Genomic DNA, 24,064 nt, shown 5'->3' with positions numbered 1-24,064 from the left:
TGCTGGGCTGCCAGGCCTTGTGACCAAACTGAATGGGGTTAAAAGGTAAAGGGACCCCTGACCACTAAGTCCAGTCGTTGCCGACTCTGGGGTTGCGGTGCTCATCTTGCTTTATTGGCCAAGGCAGCTAGTGTTTGTCCGCAGACAGCTTCTGGGTCATGTGGCCAGCATGACTTAGCTGCTTCTGGTGAACCAGAGCAGCGCACGGAAACGCCGTTTACCTTCCCACCAGAGTGGGACCTATTTATCTACTTGCACTTTGATGTGCTTTCGAACTGCTAGGTTGGCAGGAGCAGGGACCGAGCAACGGGAGCTCACCCCGTTGCGGGGATTCGAACCGCCGACCTTCTGATCGGCAAGTCTTAGGCTCTGTGGTTCTGCCCCTGCTAATTTCGGGTGAATTATGCTGGCATCAGCTGAGTCCTGGCTGAGCCAGGATGAGCAAGTTACACCACCATATTTTCAGCCTAAGCAGGGTCGGGGAGTTAATCAGCTGGGCCAGAGATCCACTGCATCCTAAATTGCTCATCTCAGTGAATCTTGCCATAGGATTGCTCCCTAAATGTATGAAAGAACTGCAAAGATTTTTTTTTAACAGGGAAGCTTGTTTCTTTCCTTGATTAAGAAGCATACATGTTCCAGCCGTGTTTGTGGGGGATCACAATATTTCCTTCTTGAAAGCATAAAATTATGAGAGATCAAGTTTTGCCCTCTGAAGATTTTTTTTGGGTTGTTTAAATATTTGTAGCCAAACTTTAAAGAGGTAAACAATGGCTAAATAAATCATTCAGAAACAAACATTTGCAGACTCTTATTCTTGATGACACTCACTCAAACAAACTCAACTAGTTTTAATTAGAATACAGAAAAGGATCATATCACTTTACTAGCACAGTTTGAGCAAGGCAGAACTTTATGCATTGCAAGGGGTTGGACTAGATGACCCTTAGGGTACCTTCCAACTCTACAATTCTATTATTCTAAATCAAATCATACCCCCTGCAGTGCAGAAATCACAGCCAAAGATTCCCTGACAGATAGCCATCCAACCTCTGCTTAAAAACCTCCAACAAGGGAGAGCCCACCACTTTCCATATGTCCCTTCCACTGTCAAACAGCTCTTACTACCAGAAAGTTCCTCCAAATGTTTAGTTGGAATCTCCTTTCTTGCCATTTGAAAACATTAGTTTGGGTCCTACCCTCTGCTCCCTTTGAATACTTGAAGATGGCTATCACAACACCTCCCACTCTTCTGTTCTCCAGGCTAAACATAACCAATGCCTTCAACATAGTTGTCAACCTTCCCTTTTTTGGCGGGAAATTCCCTTATTCCAGCACCGTTTCCCGCTGCTTCCCGCTGCTATCCCGGATTGTTAGATATCCCATAGACTGTCCCTGGAACAGGTGAGGCTACTGATTCCTTATTTTCGAGGCTGCTGATCCCTTATTTTCAAATCTGGAAGTTGACAGCTATGGCCTTCAACCATTCCTCATAAGGTTGCCAGAGGTCCCTGTTTCCTGGGGACTGTCCCTGGATTTACAAATCAGTCCCCATACAAAATCCATTGAAGCTGAAAAGTGTCCCCGGATTCACTGAAAAAAAACACCTGGTAACCTTATATAAGGCTTGGTTTCCAGACCCTCTATCACTTGGTCACCCATGACGATATGTTCGCAGGCATAGAATCATGGACTTGTAAGGGACTTTGGAGGCTATCCCATTCAACCCCCATGTTTCAGAGGCCTGACTGACCTCCCATAGAAGTCAAGTAGTTAGTGTTACCAGGACCATGCTGTGGAATACTCTTCCAGCAGAGATTCAACAGGTATGCTTGCTATTGACTTTCGGGCATCTCTTGAAGACAGGCCTATGCAACAGTATAATTTTTTTGATCAGCCAGTCACTTTAACAATCATTTTGTACTGTTTATATGGTGTTTTATACTTTGTATATATTGTTATACACTGCCTTCTTATATTGTATGAACTGGTGGTATATACCGTATTTTTCGCTCCATAAGACGCACCAGAGAATAATACACACCTAGTTTTGGGAGGAGGAAAACAAGAAAAAAATATTCTGAATCCCAGAAGTCAGAACAGCAAGAGGGATCTGGCTTCTGGGATACTGTGTGGCTGTTCTGGCTTCTAGGATAACCGCGCCAAGCCTCTTCAGGGCAGTGGGATGAAGGCTCCCCCTGCCCGAAGAGGCTGCTCATGGATAAGGCAGAGGCCAGGACAGGCATGTCGCTGAAGGGGTGCTGCACAGTTCTTCTGTGCGCAGCACCTCTCCTTCATAGGAGAGGCGCTGCGCAGAGAGGGAGAGCTGCACAGCACCCCTTCAGTGAAGCGGGAGGAGGAACAGGGTCTCCTTCTGTTCCTCCTCCCGCTTCGCTGAACGGGTGTTGCACAGCTCTCCCTCTCTGCGCAGCGCCATTCGCTCCATAAGACGCACTCACATTTCCCCTTACCTTTTAGGAGGAAAAAAAGTGTATCTTATGGAGCAAAAAATACGGTAGCTACTTTTATAAACAAATACAGTCATACCTTGGGTTACAAATGCTTCAGGTTGCATGATTTCAGGTTGCGCACTGCGCTGAACCCAGAAGTACCGGAACAGGTTACTTCCAGGTTTCGGTGCTTGCATATGAGCAGAAGCGCTAAATTGCACTTTGCACATGTGCAGAAGTGCCAAATCGCGACCCGCGCATGTGCAGACATTATGCTGCACTGCGGGTTGCGAACATGCTTCCCACACAGATCACGTTTGCAACCCAATCATCCACTGTAAATGCACAAAAGCCTTGTTAACACTGGTTTTACCCACTCACCCTTTCATTCTGTTGTTTCTTATTTCCACTCCTTTTTGCCCTCTTTGATACCCCCACCCACCCACCACCAACGAAATTTAGACTGTCAGCAGATTTGTGGCAGAGACTTGCCATGTACATTGATGAGAGAATAAAATAATGTGGACGTTCCTTCCCCACCTCATATTACTTACAATTCTCCTTCCTCCCACCCCCAACCTCTTTCCAAGCAAATCAATAAGGGATATGCGAAACTCCTGTGAGAACTCTTAGTACTCTTTCCAAACAAAATTGGGCTACCCTCAAAAGCTGTTCACCTGAAAAGGAACCCCCACATTAGCCTTGAATTTCAGTTTAGGTAACGTTTCAGCGGTCACTCTAAGAGCCAAGCTAAATAGTGTGTGGGAGATCTCTGACCGGATCTCCTGAAATCTTTTCCTTTGGTTAAAAGCAGCCACCGTGGAAGCAATTTCACTTGACTTGCAGTTGCAATGCTGGGGAGGGGACATTAATTCATCTCACTAAGCTAAAACTCTGCACCCCCGCTGGAAGCTGCTGTTTAGGTGGCAGGAAAAGCTATCTATAACATGGAATATCATCACCATTCCCACTTTAAGAGTCATGGAACATCCTGAAAACTCTAGGAGGTTAAAGGTGATGACCTCACAGGACTATAATTCCCAGCACCCTTAACAAACTACAGTTCCCAGGATGCTTCATGCTTGTCACAGGATTATAAAAAATGCTTTTAATGTATGGACGTAGGTTATCTCCATTGCTGATAGACGTTTGGGGACATTTTCATCCAAACAAAGCAGACTGAATCCAAACCCACGTGGCTGCTTTTTACCAAATTTAAAAACTATCATGGTTCCCACTACATCAAATCTAGTTTGGCCCTCAGATAAACTGTTCCTTCTACAAAGCACAATGCAGAGGGACCTGCAAGACAAGAATTCTGAAGCAAAGCAATGTATCAGAAGCATGGCTTTACTCATTACAGAAGTCCCTTTTTTGAAAGGAGTATATAGCAGGACAGCTTAGGTTTGTGCTTTTGGGGTTGAAGGCTAATAATGAAATAAAGAGATTCCCCCATCTCCCAAAGGGGAAGGAAGCCCGTCTGCACCTTTTGTTCCATTTAAACTAGAGGTTGCTTGTTTTGTGCAGCAACACAGCATCTGTGAACCTGCTGGAAGCATCTGCAGGGGAGCCTAGCAGAGCCAAGTAACAATCAAAACTGAGCACACACAGTTAGCAGAGCGGTGTGAGATTTCTTTGACTCCATGGAACAACACGGCGTCTTCCAAACTGAAATGCTTACTAACTTTTTTTTTTTTGTAAGAAAGAATAATAAAAATAATAAAAGGCACCTTTGGTGTTCAAGGATTCCCGTCCTATCTCTGGAGATGCAGGGGAATTAAACACAAATTTCTTTTTTTGTGGGCAGAATGTGCTTCCCATGCGGTTTGTGCACTTTGTCAGCAGAATTGGTCCTCTGCATTCCACCCAAAGGAAAGGAGTCCTTGTTTTCTTTTTTCTTTTTTAACCAGTGGTAACAATGATCAGCGCATAGCTCCAAGGTTTACGCGACTCTGTGCATTTCGACCAGAGTGAATTTATGACTTGAGCCTTGCAAAGTAATTTCTTGCATATTTTTTTTTGAACAATACTTTGTAAGCTCCCCACCCCCGAAGTAACACTTCATAACAAGATCTTTGGGGAAGGATCATTGCCAAATACATTCTGGCATTCTGCTATTTTGATATAGCTGACCTCTCTTTGATTACAAAGCTATACCTAAGGGGCTAATAACCAAAGAAAAAGAAAGCAGCAGAGCTGATGTTTGACTGTAACAAGAGCATAATCTTGCAGAAATTTAAGACAAAGCTAAACATGGAAAAATCTAATCCTCGATTTCCCCCTCCCCCTTTCCAGAGCTGAGCCTGGAACACATAAGCGGCTCTCAGCTCCATTTACACTGTCAGGAGTATGAACCAGGAAAGTGGTATCTATTACCATTCTATTTCACAACAACCATCATAGCATGAAAGACAGACTTTCTTTGGGGATATTTTTCTTTTCTGAGCAAGGCAACCTAAACACTGTGTAATCCCAAAGCAGCCCTACATGACAGACTACCTAAATTATGCCTACAGGAATGATTTGCTAAAGTACGTACCACATTTAAGGACTCCCGGCTGACTTGCACAATTAAGTGGGGTCTCCTTTATGGGGTACTGGAGACATGTCTATTATGGTTTATCTATGTGGTCCAGCTCACACAAACATGTGTTGTTTATCCCTTCTTGACTGCCTCATCAAATCATTGCTCGTTTGCTTGGATGAACCATCAGAGTTTAATCCCCTCAGAGAAAACCTGCATCTCATGCAATTCCAACTCAAACAATGCTTTTCCAGTGAAGATGCTTCACACATTCAGCTGAGAGATCAAGTGAAATGTGTGTGTGTGTGTGTGTGTGTGTGTGTGTGTGTGTGTGAAACAGGTCCCAGGATACTAACTTCCTGCCTTCCTGCTGACCTGGCTACAGGACAGATCTCCATATTTCCCCCATAGTTTCAAGTGTTTAAAAGTTGCCATTGCCTCAAAGGTTCGATTTTTGCTAAGCAGCAACTGCAACTTATTCTGGAGAATAATGTGAGGAATGGTCTTTTTTAAACTCTACTTATGGCGCTATCCCCAGCCCAGCAACAGTAGACTGGCAGATAACTGCACAGATAAAATGGGGAAAGGGGAATTTCGGCCTGTTAAATTAATCCACATCCAAATTACAGCCATCTCCCCTACAAATCTCTGAATTTTTCTCATACAGCTAAGGGAGTGGTGATTGACTAGACAGAATTGCAATCAGCTTCTGAGCTGGTCCATTTTATCCCCAGAGATATATTATACTGCCAGAATGATTCAATATAACTGGAAGGATTTTGCATTGTTCTTGGTGGTTCCATTATTCTAGAATTTTTTTTATTTGTTGTTTTAAAAACACTTCAAATATTGTTATGGTCAATGGCTTCAATCATTTCAACAGTAAACATTTATTCATTCATACCAGAAATTATACTGGCCTAAAACAATCAAGGTTTGCTACTTATGGACCTGTAGGGGGAGAGCAAGAAATAATTCTACTGATGTTTCTAAATCCTCATCCTTCTGTTTAAATTACTAGTTGAGCATCTGCTGATTTTAATTCAATATTCCTAGCTAAAAATATGTCTTATTTATTGGAACCGCAGCATACCCTCCAACTTTCTCTGATGGAAATAGAAACATCCCATTCCATAATGATAATTTTTCAATTTATACCCTACACATCTTACTGGGTTGCCTCAGCCACTTTGGGCAGCTTCCAACATATATATATATATATATATATATATATATATATATGCAGGTTTTGGTGTCCTCGGGTGTCTTCCCGTGTAAAAGTTGGGGTGTCTAGGCGACGTTTCGACGAGGTCTCACTCGTCATCTTCAGGCTGGTGCTTTCGGCTTCTTGTTACTGGAACAGAGCGGGATCTCAATGTTTGAGTTCCTATAAATACTGTAGAGGGGGTGTGGTGTCTAGCCTCCAATGTTCTGGGCAGAGAGGAAGTTCCCAGGCTAGTGTGCCTTTTCTTCTTTTGTTCCTTAATTACTTGAGAGATACCTTGAGTGATTAAGTAATTAAAGAACAAAAGAAGAAAAGGCACACTAGCCTGGGAACTTCCTCTCTGCCCAGAACATTGGAGGCTAGACACCACACCCCCTCTACAGTATTTATAGGAACTCAAACATTGAGATCCCGCTCTGTTCCAGTAACAAGAAGCCGAAAGCACCAGCCTGAAGATGACGAGTGAGACCTCGTCGAAACGTCGCCTAGACACCCCAACTTTTACACGGGAAGACACCCGAGGACACCAAAACCTGCATTCCTGTACCCGTGAAAATCTACGAAAGCAAATATATATATATATATATATATATATATATATATATATATATATATATAAACACAATAAAACATTAAACATTAAACATTTAAAGAACCCCTTCCCTATACAGGATTGCCTTCAGACTGCTTTTGAGTCAAATAACTCCATACCCTCCAACATTTCTCCAAAGAAAATAAGGACATCCTGCCATACCTTCTAACATTTTTGCAATGAAAATAGGGACATCCTAAGGGGAAAAAGCAGGATATTCCAGGATCAAATCAGAAACCAGGATGGCTTCCCTAAATCAGGGACATCCCTGGAAAATAGGGACACTTGGCGGTTTACAATCTTTTGTCTTCAAGCTGGTTTCTATCTTTCTCTTTCTGAGGCAGAAAGTTCCACAACTAGAGATGTTGGGTAGCTTGGAAATCCATCCAAAAAATAAAACAAAGCAAAACATTTTTCGGATGATTCTGAACTAGTTCACTCATGTATGCACATTGATGGAGTTTGCCTAGTCTACATGAAAAGACTGACATCTGAAGGTATAGACTTACTATTGATAATGTCTGTTTGATGGGCCATTGGATAATATGACTGCTCCATCTCTGGTATTAGGTCTGTGATGGCTCATGGGCACATACATTGACAGTGTAGTCAGAAAGTGATGAATGCACAGAACACTGAGGAACTAGTTTTCAGTAGAAATGTTGTGTTTATGTCCCCAAGTTCAGGTTAAACTGGCTGCCTGCATGTGCACAACTCTCTCTCTCTCTCTCTCTCTCTCTCTCTCTCTCTCTCTCACACACACACACACACACACACACAAACACACACACACATAAAGAACTTTGCTTAGATCCTATGAAAAAGTAAATTAATGTTTTGTATGTCTGTTCCTTAGAAAGAACACCCATTATAATAACATACAGCTCAGCATTTAGAACATCCACACATGCAACAGGCGATGTAAAACGCAACAGTTCAATGTCCTGTAACTATATGCCTACAAACTCTATGGACATTGGCTCTATAACTGTGGAGGCTGGTCCATTCATAGTCTGCCCTCAGCTGGCCTCTCCTGCCTCCCTTCTTACTTACAAACCAGTCCAGGGGCTGAAATTGCCTGTCACTTTCTTCCTTCTAAGTCTCATTGTTTGACATGAAGGAAGGAGGGGGCAAAACTAGAATGTCTTGGCTCTGCCTGCCACTAGCTCTGTCTCTGCCTACGGTGGCTCCCTCTGCTTTCCGTCCTACCATTGACAATGTGCACCAGCCACCGCGGCATTTAAATGTGATTTAAATATGCAAATGGCCTTAAATATGGCCTTGTCTTAATAATAAATGTGCTCAGTACTTCTACGGGTTTTCAATGGAAAAGACCTTTTTTGATGGTTCACTGAAGATTGTAAACCTTTTTGGAAACAGACTGCTCTACTTTTGCGATCTGTATATACTTCACAGCACTGTAGGTAATTATGATGATCATAACAGGTCAACAAAAGCTGCATCAAGGGACCTTTTATATCCTGTTGCAAACCTCTGAGCCAGGTATGCCAGCACAAAGCAATAGACTGTGGTAGATCTACCTGCTCTAAATCTTGCTTGGCCTTCCATAATTACCTCTTTCGATTCCACCCAGCCTATCAAATGATTGCATGAATGGCATGCAAACATTTTAGATGCAAAATAAATAACGGCTTTTGGAATACTACCTAGAAGGATCAGAGCATTAACTATAGAGTTTTCTACACAGACCTTTAAAGTTTGGCCAAACTTGAAGCCCACCATTCCACATCATGCTGGAAAGAGAAATTCAATCAAGTTGTTGAGCTGGTGGAAGCCAACACAATGAGTCCCTCCAGTGCAATGGGACTTTCCCCTCTCTCCTCCCCGACACCCTCCCCAAATCTGCTTGGGAGGGTTGGGAGATTGTTCCATCTGGCAAGCAGAAATGTTTGTGCTGATGGAGCTAACACCTTTGCACAACACTGAATTCTACCCAAAATCTTCTCCCGTTGGCCTTGTTATTTCTTAGCCTTTAAATCAAGTGTTTAACTTTTGCTGAATTGACAAATGATCTCTCCTCTCACCATGCATCACCCAGATTTGTCCTAGAGGTCCCTCCCGAACCCTCCAGAGCAGAGCTGGGTAAAGTAAATGGGGAGGAGTGGGGGGGGGGAGAAATCCCATTGCACATGCAGAAATCTTTGCAGTGATGGGACGTTGCACTTGAATATTGCAATTAGTTTTATACACATTTGCTTATTAATCCTATAACAAGATCAAATATGTTTCATTTCAGAATGTCTTCATACCTTCCTATGTTCCTAAGTTCTACTCAATGTCTAGTCAAAAATCATATGTTTGTAATTCAATCCAATTATTTTAGGTCCCATCCTTTGAAGCAACATAAATTGAACCTGCTTTATCACAACTCAGTTGGTAGAGCGTGAGACTCTTAATCTCAGGGCTGTGAATTTGAGCCCCACATTGGGTGAAAGATTCCTGGATTGTAGGGGGTTGGACTCGATGATCCTTGTGGTCCTTCCAACTCTATGATTCTGTAATCTTTGTGGCAGCCCTTCAGTTATTTGAAGATGTCTATTTTGTCACTTTTTAATTGCTTTTTCTCCAGGCTAAATATCCCAACTTCCTTCAAACTTTCCTCAAGGGACTTTGGCACTAAAACATTTAACAACAGTACAGAATAAATTGTGGCTTTCCAGTTGTAGTTTTTAATCTCTGGTTATTCCAGTCTCCATCTCTGATCATCTCTTTTGTCACTTGCTACACATAAAATATTTTGCTCATCTCCCAGAGACTACAAAACCCTCCAGGCTGTCAAGATAGCTGCAGAACTTGTGTATATTTTATAGAATTCATAATCAAAAGGCTGTCTATGGTGTTGCCAAAACCAACAGAAAGTCTGATAAGGCTTTCTACTGTCTAAGATACAATTATTTTACAAGATGAATTATTTTTATTACATAGTTATCACAGCCACTTTTTGTTATCAGACAGTTTGTTGTGACAAAAGAATTGAACGGATCTTTCTACGGTTCAGTGTTGTGAAGTGCTCAAAGCGCTATCTCACAGGAAGCTGGCTGTACATTGCAAATCCATGAAAAAAAATAACCCATCATATCCTATTTAAAGATGTTTATGCACAATCAATTAGTAGCACCGACCCTGAAAAAATGACTCAGGCATCGTTAGTCATACAGCTGACAAAAACGGGTAAAAGCATCTCCTTATATGTCCATATAGCTTTTTCTTACTTGGAAGCTTTGCACAAGAAATTACTAGGACTCACTTCAAATGTCTAGGATCGCCCTGGCGGGGGGCATCTTGGTTACTAACTCAACATTCCCAGTGAATTTCCCATTGGACTCTTATCAATACATCAGCAGTATTTATTTTTGTTTGGCGCCATAAATAATATACCAAGATGATAGTGACTTGAGATCAGATGACACCCCCACCGTCCACCCCAACATCATCACCACTATCATTTGTAACAAGCAGCCATGGGGGGGGGGGGGCAGATGACAAAATCAGAAACTGGAACTGAAATCCCCAGTGTTCACTTATTTGTCCCATTTCCAGAACAGAACTAAATCTAGTGAACATGAATAGATACTGTGGTCCCAATCCAAATCTAACAAAAACGTTGTGAGACAGGAGACCCAAAACCAGGTCTCCATTATCCGCACCTTTCGCCCTGCGTCTTTCTTAAAAAGAAGATTTAAATCAATTCGTCACTTCTTAGAAGGTAGAGAGCAGTACAAGAAGCAGAAGGTAGCTCAGTAACAGAAAAAAATGTTGAACACACCAGGTTTCACAAGCCTTAACAAGGCTCCCTTAAAACCCTGCAGATGTTTCCCCTAAGGAGGAAGACCAATTTCCCATTGATTTTCAGTGAAACTTTAGCTAAAGGAATCTCAGTAAGCTGAAAAGAACTTCTGTTTGAAACCCTTTGGAAAACTGTTGGTAGCAGCGGGCTGGAAGGATTAGAATCATGATTCAGTAGAAAGCAGCTCTTTCTCCATTGATCCATCCATCCATTCATCTTTTGATCCATCCATCCCTTTATTATGAGTGTTTTTTATCATTTGATGCTTACCTCCTGTTAGCATAAGGGCACATTTGCACATGCAGTTGTCATTGTCAGCATCTTTGGTACTAAAGTCAGCTCCGTGCAGTATCAAGCTGCTCTGTTTTCCTGCGGTTCCTGAATGACCCTTTAGATACAGCCTACAAAGAGACAAGAGAGGTTCTTCGTGTTATCCAATACAGCCACACAACGAACCACACTTGATTTGGAATTCTGTGGTGGTGACAAGTCAGGAAGATTCCCGAAATCCTGAAAATGCTGAAATCATATTTCAGCCATATCATTATGACTTAACTAATTTGTGATTTCCCCCACTGTGTACAACAGACTTAGAATGGCTCACACTAGGGCTGTATCTAGACACATCAAAGAAGCATTTCAGTTTAAAGAGTTGTAAATTTAAACAGGGAAAACATGGAGAAAAACGGGACTCCATGTCGCCATCTGGTGGCACAATGTTATATCACACATACAACACATATACGTAAATGACTTTTTCTTTACCAGTCTAGCTGAGTCCTAGAACTCATGGACATACAATGAAGGTGAAGGTCGGAAGATTCAGGAGAGACCAAAGAAAGGAATTTTTCACACAGTGTGCAGTTATACTATTTAATTGGTTCCCACAGAAAGTAGTGATGGCCACCAACTTAGGTGGTTTTAACAGAGGATGAAACAAGTCCCAGCAAAGGAAGAACGGATGCAAAAACTTATGGAATATGTGGAAATGGCAAAACTTACCGGAAGAATAAGAAACCGAGGTAACAATTTTTTTATTATAAAAGAACGGAAAAGGTTTATTGAATATTTACAGATAAATTGTAAACAGATAAAAACACAGGCAGGGTTGTTGTAATAACCTGCAGCTACATAAGAGTATATATTTAAAGAAGATAAATAAATGAGTAAGTTACGTTAATCTGGATATGCAGAAGATATTTAAAATAAAGTTAAGGGAACCTGCAGAAAGAGTGGGAAGGAAGTCAAGTTTTCAAATGTTAGAATGATTGTAAGGTCAGTGAAATGTATATATCTGAAAAGTATAAATAAAATGTTTAAAAAGTAAAAAAAAAAGGATTCACAAGTTCATGGAGGATCAATGGCTGTGATCTGTGATGGCTTTGTTCTACCTGCCAGTGTGGTGTAGGGGTTAAGAGCGGTGGACTCGTAATCTGGGGAACCGGGTTCGCGTCTCCGCTCCTCCACATGCAGCTGCTGGGTGACCTTGGGCCAGTCACACTTCTCTGAAGTCTCTCAGCCCCACTCACCTCACAGAGTGTTTGTTGTGGGGGAGGAAGGGAAAGGAGAATGTTAGCTGCTTTGAGACTCCTTAGGATAGTGATAAAGCGGGATATCAAATCCAAACACTTCTTCTTCTACCTGGATGGCTTTTATTGCATTCTTGTACAATTGCACTGTCAGCTACACAATGCCCATTCCCAACTAAGAGAACGTTGCTACATAATCCCTTTACACACAGCCAGAATTGGATCGGTAAGGGGAGAATTAAGGGCACTACGTTGGAAAGAATGCAGCCAATCAAAATGGCAAGATAAATCCAATGTAGGGGAAGTTCCAAATGCAGAGCTAAGATAAAGTATCTTGGAAAAAGTCAGAGAAAGGCTGGGCATAAAAACAGTCACGCTTTATGAGGCACAGTTGAAATGCAGTGCCAATTAGATATTGTTTTCTAAAGCAATACACAGGCTACGTTTTGGAGCAATAAGTATTCCGCTGGTCCTTATGCTTTTTTTGTTGTTGTTGCTTGAATATAAACAAACTAAATTGAGATTAAAGCCTTCTAGATTTACTGAACTTGGACTCTCATGGCTTATTTTGGTAAATGATCTTACTTTTTTTCCCCCCTAGAGGAAAATAAACTCCTTTGGAATAGTGCTGATAGAAAAACGACTCCGGAACATGGTATCTACAAGCTTATTTTAAACTGTCACAGATTGTCAGTACATCAGCCCCCTGCCAAGCTCACAGAAGCAAATGTCAGCAGAAATAGTGGAACCTGGCTTTTTGACACCATTTAAAGAACTCTGGCTAAATCCCATCATGAAATCAATAGCCGAAAGTGCTAAAAAAAGAGCCAGGGGTTTCTTAACCTGGATGTATAGAAACTCGATGAGAATTTTTGCTCGACTTAAATCCAAACTGGTCATGGCATAATCTGCACACGAACAAATAATCTTGTCATGTTTATAGCATTGAAATGTGGTGTCTTTGTGGGTCATTGCTGTTGTTTTGCTATGTCATTATGAAAGTGTTTTTGAACTGTTTGTTTGAATGCAGCCTTGTTTTCTTTGTTGTAAACTGCTTTTAGCATAATTTTATTTTGTGGGAAATCGGCATACAAAGAGCATGAATGGAATTGAATGAATGAACACAGAAGGTCCCATATTCACTACCCATGTATTGAATGGACCTGGGAGACCAGAGTTTGAATCCCCACTCGGCCATGTGTTGGGGCATGTGCAGAGTGCCCATTCAACACACCAGCAGATTGTGCAAATGGACAAAACCTAGGATGTGGTTGTCAAAGAAAAAACCCAGACAGTTTGGGTAGGGTCAGTTTCTTCACTGACAGGCAGTCCAAAATATAATGCTGTTCCTCAGCTTAGCAGTAATATACTGTACAACTGTAGCATAAAGTAGCCCTACTTCAGTCTGTCCCAACAGACTGAGGTAGCTTATGGCAAAATTAATAAAATGTATTTCCATCAAAATGTCCTCCTTGTGGCCTTCCAACACAGAATTGGTTCTAGCCAAGGGGTGGGGATCCAGTGGAACGTGCTACAAACACAAGGGTATTTATACTTTAGATTGTGCTGAGTCACTCACTCACAAGTTTGCTGACTCACACTTAACCAGCTGCAGGTAAAGGACAATCACACCTAAAGTAACCCTTTATTGTCCCTTTTCTCTGCATGCATCAACTCTTATACACACAGAGTGTCTTTCATAGTTTTTATAGGAGGGGAAAGGGGACTAATTAAAGGGTCAAACGACACCATTAAGTTCACTGGGTGACTTTGGGCCAGTCATTGCTTCTCAACTTAACATTTCTCACTGGTTTGCCAGTACTGGAGCTCAAAGAAAGCCAGTCCTTGCCCTGCCATTTTAGATTAGCAGTATGTGCTACTTCAGTATCTGCACAGAGAGGGACTTTGCAATTGGGATAGTGATGGGTCAAGACTGATTGGTAAGGAAGCTTCTAAAAATCCCCCCAACTGAACTTTTAATTAATTAATAATGTTGAATATTAATAATGTTGAATATTGTAGACCAGGCTTAGACTCCCTACCATATGTCTTGGATAACAACACCCATCATCCCTGAGCATTGGCTATGCTGGCTGGTGCTGATGGGAGTTGTAGTTCAGGCCGAGGGAGCTGGCCTTTGTCTGCAGACAGCTTTCCAGGTCATGTAGCCAGCATGACTAAACTGCTTCTGGTGCAACGGGACACCGTGGCAGAAACCAGAGCACACGGAAACACCGTTTACTTTCCTGTCACAGCAGTACCTATTTATCTACTTGCGCTGGTGGGCTTTCGAACTGCTAGGTTGGCAGAAGCTGGGACAGAACAATGGGAGCTCACTCCATTGTGGGGATTCGAATCGCCGACCTTCCAATCGGCAAGCCCAAGAGGCTCAGTGGTTTAGACCACAGCGCCACCCACTGTGGGAATGAGAACCACCTTATTCCCTCATAATGTTAGATGAGTCATTCATTGGGGTATCTGGTGATAAAATTATCTGTTGATAAAATTCATATAATATTTTTTGCATGAAGGGGAAAGTTAACTATACAGTGGTACCTCGGGTTAAAAACTTAATTCATTCCAGAGGCCTGTTCTTAACCTGAAATGGTTCTTAACCTGAAACGTGCTTTTGCTAATGGGGCTTCCTGCTGCTGCTGTGCCGCTGGTTCGTGATTTCTGTTCTTATCCTGGGGCAAAGTTCTTAACCTGGAGCAACCACTTCTTGGTTAGCGGAGTTTGTAACCCAAAGTGTCTTTAACCCAAAGCATCTGTAACCTGATGTATCACTGTAAAGGAGAAAAAAACCCTGATTACCGAAAGGGGAGAATGGACTAAATTCTTTCCTTGTTCTCTCCCACAGCTGTCTATATTTATGACATTCTTCCAGTCTAATAGCATAATTGTGTTTTACCAGAAGTTCTCTTCGAGCCTTTGCAATTTTGAGTTTTGATTTCTCTAGTGTTAATGGCTTAACATATCTTTCACATCATGCTACAGAGATGGTTTCCAGTACAGATGGAAGGGAGATTGTGGTTGATAGGAGACTGCGCAGTGAGACACCGCTAAATGAGTATCTGTAACGGAACACAGATGCAACTGGATTCTAAGTGAGAAACAGAAAGAGAGGGCAATTCACATGTGGAGAAAAGATTGCCGCAGTCGGGACTTTTTAGTTTAGGTAAAAGGCGAGTAAGGGGATTGTTATGTACTGAGTTGAATAGGATCCAAAATGCAGTAGTCTGATTGGTCCTAGAACAATAGGATCCAGAATGCAGCAGTCTGATTGGTCCACAGGAGCCACCCAATCCAGCTCCAGGTGGAAGTGAATCTGCAACCTGATTGGCCTACAGGCGAATCCCAGAATTAGCCAATCACATGAGGCCCATTGTGTAAATAATGTATATAAAGCAGACATCCTGGGGGAACTTCCATTCCTCCTCCCCACTGTGAGGTGAATAAAGAACATGAAATCCACTCTCGATTCCGAGTATATTTCAGAGATGATTATGCAAGGTACGGAGAAAGTGTACTCGTTGACATCAGATGAATACTGGAAGATTCACCAAGGCTCCAATTCTATAGGCAGGTGACAAACTGCCTTGTCAAATGCCAGCAGAGTAACAGTGAATGGAGCCTGCAATTTGTCTCTGTGCCCTCTTTAGGAATTTCCCTCCCATTTGGAACAAGGTGAATGTAATTTGCTGTGCCAGCTGTGAGGGTGGACTTCCCTCCCTGGAGGAGGGAGAATAGCATGGATCCTTCCTCTGATCATCCCCAGCATGCTCTGCATCAGCATCCTTTTTGCCTCCACCAACATCTACTGACTGTTGGTGAAGACTGGACCAAAACGGTGAGGTCCCCTTCTCTGAGAAAGGAAATCTCTCTCCAGCTTCATACACAGAGATCTGCTTTATCCTATAGTCTCTGCAATGCCCCCTTCCTCTTAGACCCTAGGATTTCAGGCCCCAGAACTGATCACATTTACACATTTACAACAGATTCAGAATCCAGCAGATAAAATCTGGAGCTAGATTCAAATATGTTTACTCAGAAGCAAACAAACTCTTTGCCTGGAACTGGACCTTTTAATGAGATATTTAGGAAAACTTCCTTCATTTCTAAGGGTTGTATTTCCAAATGAGTTACCCAAAGGGGTTGACTAATTCCCCTGGGATGAAATCTAGACATCTATCTGTTCTGATTGGCTTGGGTCTTCTAAGGAGGCCTCAAAAGGCAACAACTGGTCCAGATTATGCTTGAGTAATGTCCTAATTCTGATTTATTGCTTTAACTACTAAACACTTTTTATCTAGAGGTAAAAGGAGAGAGAGAGAATGAGCCTCATCTGAAAATATGCCAGGCGTTGATTCAACTTTATTGCAAAATCAAGCGCCAGTAATTGTATATTTTCAATTCATCTGAAGCCAAAAATATTTTTTCCTTGCAAAGAAGTCGATATTTTTTGTATCACACACATGAAATCAGGGATGTACTCCTACTTTGGCAAGGGAACATTCACTTAAGGCAAGACAGTGATTACGGGGAAGTTCCCAAGTATTTGAAAACGCATAATAGGATACAGTAATTGTCATAGTTACAAGAAAAATGCTTATTTTCTATGCCACAAATTATTTGATTTCCTTCTGTATTCACTAATAGCAGAAGAAAATAAGCACATGCGCTTGTTATGCTCAGAGGCAGTGACTGAAGCTGCCTTGACCTAACCTGGTTAATGATGCAGATATATTTGCTGGAATTGCAGGCTTGGACTATGCATGTTATGTACTGAAGTTCTCACCCTGGGCCAGCAGGGGGATACTGTAGATAGTTATGCAAATAAGGGATCAAAAGTGACATTCAGTGATTGGATAGTTTTAGAAAGTTGTTACAGTAACGTTGTACTGGAGCTCTATACAAGCAGGCTGACTGAACCCTTCAGTTCTGTCCTGGCTTGTGAATAAACAAGAGCTGTTTGAAGAATCGCTGTGTCGTCTGATATGTTCACCCACAACCTAACACTACACATAGCAGAAACCCTGGAGAGTTGAATTGTATATTGATTTCTCCTTTACGCCTTATTCTGGGAATGCCATGGAGGTCCCAAACCTGTGTCTGGGTGTAGCAAAGGATTGGATGTGGGCAAACAAATTGACACTTAATTCAGACAGGATAGTTGTGCTCAGGGTAAGGATCTGAAACATGAATTTCAAAGGATACAGTAGTTGTGTTTCAGTTCACTAGCTTCAGGAAATGTGATTAAGTAGGTTTGCATTAAAGATGAAATGAGCCTAATATCTTCCCCATCCCTTATTATATGGAAAACAAGAGGTTGCCACACTAGTGCTTGCCTTGTAATGCTAATGTGAAGGCAAGGGGGGTTGTGTAGAACCCATGAGTTGGTCGGAGATACAGAAATGCCTAAGGAATGTGTGTAGTTTGAAACATACACCAAGCGCAGACATGATGCCCAAACAATGAGGTTTAGCTGTCATTTTTTTATACCTGTATATTCTAATTCTCCTACTGACTCCCTGGTTTGAACAAACCATAGATTGCTGTGTTTTTCTACGCATGGAACCTATGGTTTATTAAAACCATTGTTTGTCTCCAAATCAGAAATGGAAGGCACAGTGTGATCTCGGGTTCTGTTTCTGGCTTGTGGATTAGCTATGGGTTACTCATACTGGGAAACGAGTGAGGGAATCAGATTATGCAAGTGGCTGCAAAGCTGTCTTTAACAGCCCAACTTATAGTGATGTCACAACTGGGTTATAGGGTGTTCATATAAACACAGTTTTTCATTCTATAACTCAGGGCATGAAAGTTCTTTAACAAACAGCTAATTTCTAAGTGTAGGTAATCAGTGCAGAAAAATCAAGAACTGGAAAGGGTATTCCTGGAAATGTTTACAGAAATTTGAAATAAATAAATGTTGTCTTGGAATCCTTGATTTGCTTTCTAAGGACATAATGTGGGTTTCAAGAAGGGCCAAGATGAATGATGTGCCACTAAGACCCCAGTTTGAAAAACACAAACAGCCTGTTAAACATATTTCTACTCCCATGGCGTCATTTGTGGCTTCTAGAGTCAGATATGAGTGAAAGGTTCACTCATTGTCATCTATTTATACTTTAAGTTGTTAGCTGGTGCCATACTGACCAGGCCAGGAGGGTTCAGACTGAACCCTGAACCCTGAACACTTTTTTTCTTCTTTTAAAAATCAGAGTTATGTCCTTATAAAAAAAATCTGCAGTTCAGAATTATGACCCCATCTCTTTAAATAGAATCAGGAATTAGGTACATGGGGCTTATTATTACTGCTAAACAGACTAATAAAGACTACTCAATAATGAGTTTGCTTTATGCATGGTTCGGTTTGCAGCAGATTGTCAGGGAGATTTAATGCAATCAGGTATTTGGCAGGTCTTAGTTTTCCATACTGATAAAAGTCTCATATAATTGCTTGTTTGTAGAATCTGCTGCCTCATCATGTTCGGGGATGGCCTGCTTTAAGATTAAGAAGCATGAGAAAGGAGAGCAGGAGTCTTGAACTAGAGCAGCGGTTCTCAACCTGTGGGTCCTCAGATGTCGTTGGACTACAACTCCCATCATCCCTGAGCTCTGACCTTGCTAGCTAGGGGTGATGGGAGTTGTAGTTCAACAACAGCTGGGGACCCATTGGTTGAGAAAGGCTGAACTAGAGCATCAACAGGACATGATCATCTGTTGAGTTGTGGTAGATCAGTGATAGGACATCTATAGCAAGCAGTGCACCAAACTTCTGAATTGGCCCTTCCCGGCACTCTCTCTAGGCCACACCCCTTCTCCCAGGCTCCCCCACCCCGCACCTTAAGGAGGATTTTCTGTGCAACTAGGAGTGTGGGGTGGAGGCAGACAGATCATGGTGAGGCAAGCTTTAGCCAAGAAACAAAACCAAACCATAAAAACCCTGTAATATTTTTTTTTAAGCATTTGGCTCACACCTACTGCAAATGCCTAGTGATAATTGATGACAGCTTTCAAATTTTTTTCTCTTTTAAAAAAACACAGGGCGGGTGAAGGGTGGAAATTGATGGATGATGTATGAATGCGTCCTATCTAGCTGTCAACATATTGCATGGACTGGGATTTGATTGGATTAAGCTACAACTGTGAGTTTACAAACCTTACGAGAACAATAGCATCAGCTTTCAGTTAGCCAAACAACGTTTCTCTTAACATTCGCTAATGCTCAGAGATAGCTCACACAGTGCCACTTAGGACTTTGGTCACTCAACTGATAAAGCACTTTGGCGTTGTTCCAAAATGGGTCTCTTGCTAATGGGCACTAGATTAAATCACTACACGTTTTGGTATATTTCAAGTCATTCCCGAGAAGTCATGGTGGCCTGTTGAATGCAGGGATAAATCTCCATGTTGAGAACATTTGCAAAATATGCACAGAAAGCACATCTGCTAAAATCTTATTATGTGTTGCGTTCTACAGCGTTGTGTTCTACAGTCATATGGCTTGAACGAGCTCATTTGGATTAGGATTGATTGGATGGGAACTTGGAGGTCCCATTCTGTAACCAGAGAAGGAGAAAATTGGGTGTTCCAACCCACCTAGGCTGTTCTAGAGTACATCCTTCCAGTGGCGTAGCGGGGGGTGCAGGGGGGCCCGGCCGCACCGGGCGTAACATCTGGGGGGGGTGCTCGCACTCGCAGCTCTCTGCCCCTACCGGGTTAGGGGGCGCAAATTACTTGCCTTGCCCCGGGTGCTGACAACCCACGCTACGCCACTGCATCCTTCCCATTGTGATATCGTAATATTATGTACTTCCCTACCTCTGTTACCATTATTGGCTGTTGATGCTGCTGGAGGCAGGGGAAAGCACAACAAGGCAATCGTATGGCATGGGTGAAATGTCCCCCACATTATATTTGAGAGTGGAGAATGTAATGGCAGGATGCTATCCCCATGTTCAGTGCAACACGTTGTTTGGCTGTTTCATTAATTCCCATCGCACTACTTCTTGCCATTGCCCCCCCTCCATATTTTCTCCCAGACACATTATTTAGTAAATTCCCATCTGAAATTTGCTTGCAAAATCAGAGAGAAGTTTATGTTCTGGTGTATACTATTTAAATCAAATACATCTGATGAATGTGAATGCTAATGTGAAAATTTGTTTCAGCCAAATATTCTAATTTGAAACAAACACACATGAAAGCTCATAAAGTATATGCAAGGCATGCCAGAAACAAATGTGCATTCCCCATGATTACAAAGTCTTCTGTTTAACTCTCTTTATTTCCTCATATAGATATAGAAAGAGATTAATTTGGCCCCTGGAATGTAAATATGAATATTTTGCCATTATTTAAAATGTGTATCTAAACGGCCCTTACTTGAATAGAGTTACCTTGTGGTCTAAAAGGATACTTGGAGATAACCCGTTTAATCATTTCTGCATGCAAATACTGCCAGAAAGTAATATTAAAAAACATATAAATCAGATGAGATGCGTTCAGATTCAGGAATTAGGTCATCATTCAGCATTGATTAGTAAATGCCACTTATTATCAGCCAATACTCTAAGCTCCTTCGCACTTTTTTTATACCCATCTGGGATATATTTTATCCTGCCTTCTCAGAATATATATATATATATATATAGAGCAGCTGTATGGTTCTGTAAAGAGAGGATATTTTTTTAATGTACATGTGTTCAGCATTACTGCTTTCAAATCAGAGATCCTTTAGGCTAATAAAAAGTAGTAGAAAGAAGGAAATACAAACAGTTAGGAGAATAAGCAGAACATGTCTGAAGTCACCGATTGGGAATGATCCAGGCTGAATCAAAACTTTCTATAGTGTTTTGTAGAGCCGCATGAAAAATGATTTTCCATATTTTCTCAGGCGTAATATATCACTCCATAGCCTCTGAATCCTTACATCAGTGATTGCAAGGAAATGTTGGAGCAGCGTTATTTGTCCTTTGATAAGGCATTAGTTTGCTGAATGCAAACAAAGGGCTTCTTCCACCTCCCAAGGCTTCCCCCCTCCCACTCCTTCATGTTGTTTTCTGTTTTCTATTTTAGGTTTCCTTGAACTAATGCCCAGGCCAACTTGGAAACCAGTTTCTTTGCTGGTTCTTATTATTGCTGATGGAAATGGTAGTCTTTGGAAGTTAAAAATGCAGTGCATCCTTCCTCCGTGTTTTCTTGCTAACAGGAAATATTGGATGCAGGATCATTGTTGCTGTTAATAGTTTCATCAGCAAGAAAGATCATTTGCTTGGCTGAAAGGAATCTGTTTCCCGTGAGGGATATTCAGAGTAGATGCAACAGGCAACTAGCAGTGCAAAAAGAAAGCAACAGTGGATTTTTGCTCAGTAGGCACTTCTTGGGCTTGCTATGCACAATGCGAACCAATGAAAGTTGCACCATCAAAGGCACAGACACGCTCTGCTCTGTGGTAGGTTGGCCAGCTGTTTGGCATCCAGCCTTAAGATTTAGCTCCCTCCTCAGTTCCACAGCCAACTTCTGTAGCCATCCTAGATTTGGCAAGGGAAGTGAGACTTTTTATTCACGAGGCTGTAACAAGTTCCTACACTAATGCCTTGATGATCAACATTCTTTGGTTAAAAAAAGCTGGGGGGGGGGGGAGAGATTGGCCAAGTTTAAATCTCCCAAGATGAAGAGATTTGCATATTGGTAACACACCTCATTATTTTAGCAGCGATTTAGACTGTTGGCTGTAAAGGACAAAGCTCTCGCTTTATGACTTATGCTACTTTGTAAAGCATCATGATGGCACAATATAAATAGACACATAGGATTAGTTTTAACTACTCTGACCAGCCTGCATCTTCTCAGAATGTCAGATAATTTTCACCTTTAACTCAAGATGCCAAGGACCAGCGCTCCCCCCCCCCCCCAGGAAAACAGGTACCATAACTCAACATGTTACAATAAGTCACCAGGTGACTCGGGGCAGTCCTGGACAGATAATGGTTTTGACATTAGGGATGCGGGTGGCGCTGTGGTCTAAACCACTGAACCTCTTGGGCTTGCCAATCAGAAGGTCGGCAGCTCGAATCCCCATGACGGGGTGAGCTCCCATTGCTCTGTTCCAGCTCCTGCCAACCGAGCTGTTCGAAAGCACGCCAGTGAAAATAGATAAATAGGTACCGCTGTGACAGGAAGGCAAACGGCATTTCTGTGCACTCTGGCTTGCATCACAACATTCTGTTGTGCCAGAAGCAGTTTAGTCATGCTTGCCATGTCTGAAAGCAAGATGGGTGTCACAACCTCAACCTTTGACTGGATTTAACCATCCAGGGGTGCTTTACCTTTTATCTTTCCTTACTGGTTTGACAACAGCTGCGTTTACTGCCAACAGAGGTGCTAAAAACTACAACAAGCTGCCTCCCTAGCTGGCTTGGGGGTCCCCCCTGGTTCTGGTGCAGGTCAAATAAATGTGCCCCCACCTCCCTTGTTCTCTTAGATTCAGGCAGATGGCTAGGGCAGCTAGGAAGGGCCCTCGCGCAAATGCATACATGTGTAATGGTAGATGCCTGGCTGGAAACCTTAAAGCCCACTGCCTCTACACAGGAGACAGATGGAAGAAAGAGAAAGATGAACTGCCCCCACCCCCGTGGCTAGGAGATGGGTGGAGTCATAGATCTAAAGAAAAGTGTAGACTCACACATGCTAGCCAGCTTGCATTTTGACTTGAAATGTTTGTTTGGGGATTCTCAGAAGTAAGTAAAGGTAGAAAGCAGGACAGGGGAGCGCCAGCCCACAAACTGGTGCTGACCTTTAAAGCCCTAAATGGCCTTGGTCCAGTATACCTGAAGGAGCATCTCCACCCCCATTGTTCTGCCCAGACACTGAGGTCCAGCGCCCAGGGCCTTCTGGCAGTTCCCCCACTGTGAGAAGCCAAGTTATAGGGAACAAGGCAGAGGGCCTTCTCGGTAGTGGCACCTGCCCTGTGGAACGCCCTCCCACCAGATGCCAAAGAGAAAAACAACTACCAGACTTTTAGAAGACATCTGAAGAAAGCCCTGTTAAGGGCAGCTTTTAATGTTTAATAGATTATTGTATTTTAATATTATGTTGGAAGCCGCCCAGAATGGCTGGGGAAACCCAGCCAGATGGACAGGCTATAAATAATAAATGATGATGATGATGATGATGATGATGATTATCATCATTATTATTATTAGTGCCAGAACTGTGCTCCAGCTGGGGGGAAAGTACTGCCAGGAACTGAAACTAAAATCTGAGACTAAGGGTGCATTCAGATGTTGCTCTACTTTTCCTGATTACAAAGTTAGCACTTTGATACTGGATTTTAATGTTCCTTTCACACTGAAATACCTGTTGATTATGGTACTGTGGCTTTTGGACTGATGTGGAGGGAAGAATACTGTGCCGGAACACTGGCCCATATTTCATCATGTGAAATTGCAACTGAAAACTCCTGTGATTTTCCAGATTAACAGAATAACAAATGGATTTTTTTCTGGCCGCAAATAACATGGAAATACCGTAATTGCTAGATTATGGTACTTTTCCAGAAGTGGCTTTTACAGAGTGTGAGAGATCACAAAAAGAATGGAAATTATCATATAAAGAAACATTAGAAAAATGGAATTTCTGAAAGTCCTGAATGTAGCCTGACTTTGGCTAGATAAGGCTATATTCGGGTGCTGAGAGACAGGGTGCTTTTGCCTTTATTTGTGTTAATGGAAAGACATCCATAAGATTTTGTGAGTTTACAGACTTTGAAACTGTACTAGACAAGCTGGGCAATAAGGAGACAAACACCAGTATATCAAGTCCATGAGATTCCCCTATCACTGTTGGATCTTGGCTCCAACAGATAAGAAACTGAGCTTGGCTACAGAAAGAACTGTGCAGCTAAACCTCAGCTATTAGATCACTAG

The 24,064-nt window shown here is 42.1% G+C and overlaps 1 protein-coding gene across 1 annotated transcript in view; it reads right to left on the bottom strand.

Annotated features, from left to right (window-relative positions):
• The window catches only part of ANGPT1 (angiopoietin 1), a 139,533-nt gene that overhangs the window by 4,202 nt on the left and 111,267 nt on the right, over positions 1 to 24,064 (bottom strand). Inside the window, exon 8 of the mRNA XM_083749248.1 lies at positions 10,870 to 11,000. Coding sequence (XP_083605374.1) covers positions 10,870 to 11,000 — 131 coding nt within the window. The remainder of the gene's footprint in view (positions 1 to 10,869; positions 11,001 to 24,064) is intronic.

This window comes from Podarcis gaigeae, assembly GCF_964106915.1.
Source record: "Podarcis gaigeae genome assembly, chromosome: 7".
Lineage (NCBI taxonomy): Eukaryota > Metazoa > Chordata > Lepidosauria > Squamata > Lacertidae > Podarcis > Podarcis gaigeae.
The sequence above is the reverse complement of the archived record's forward strand: the minus strand, read 5'-3'. Positions and strand labels throughout refer to the sequence as shown.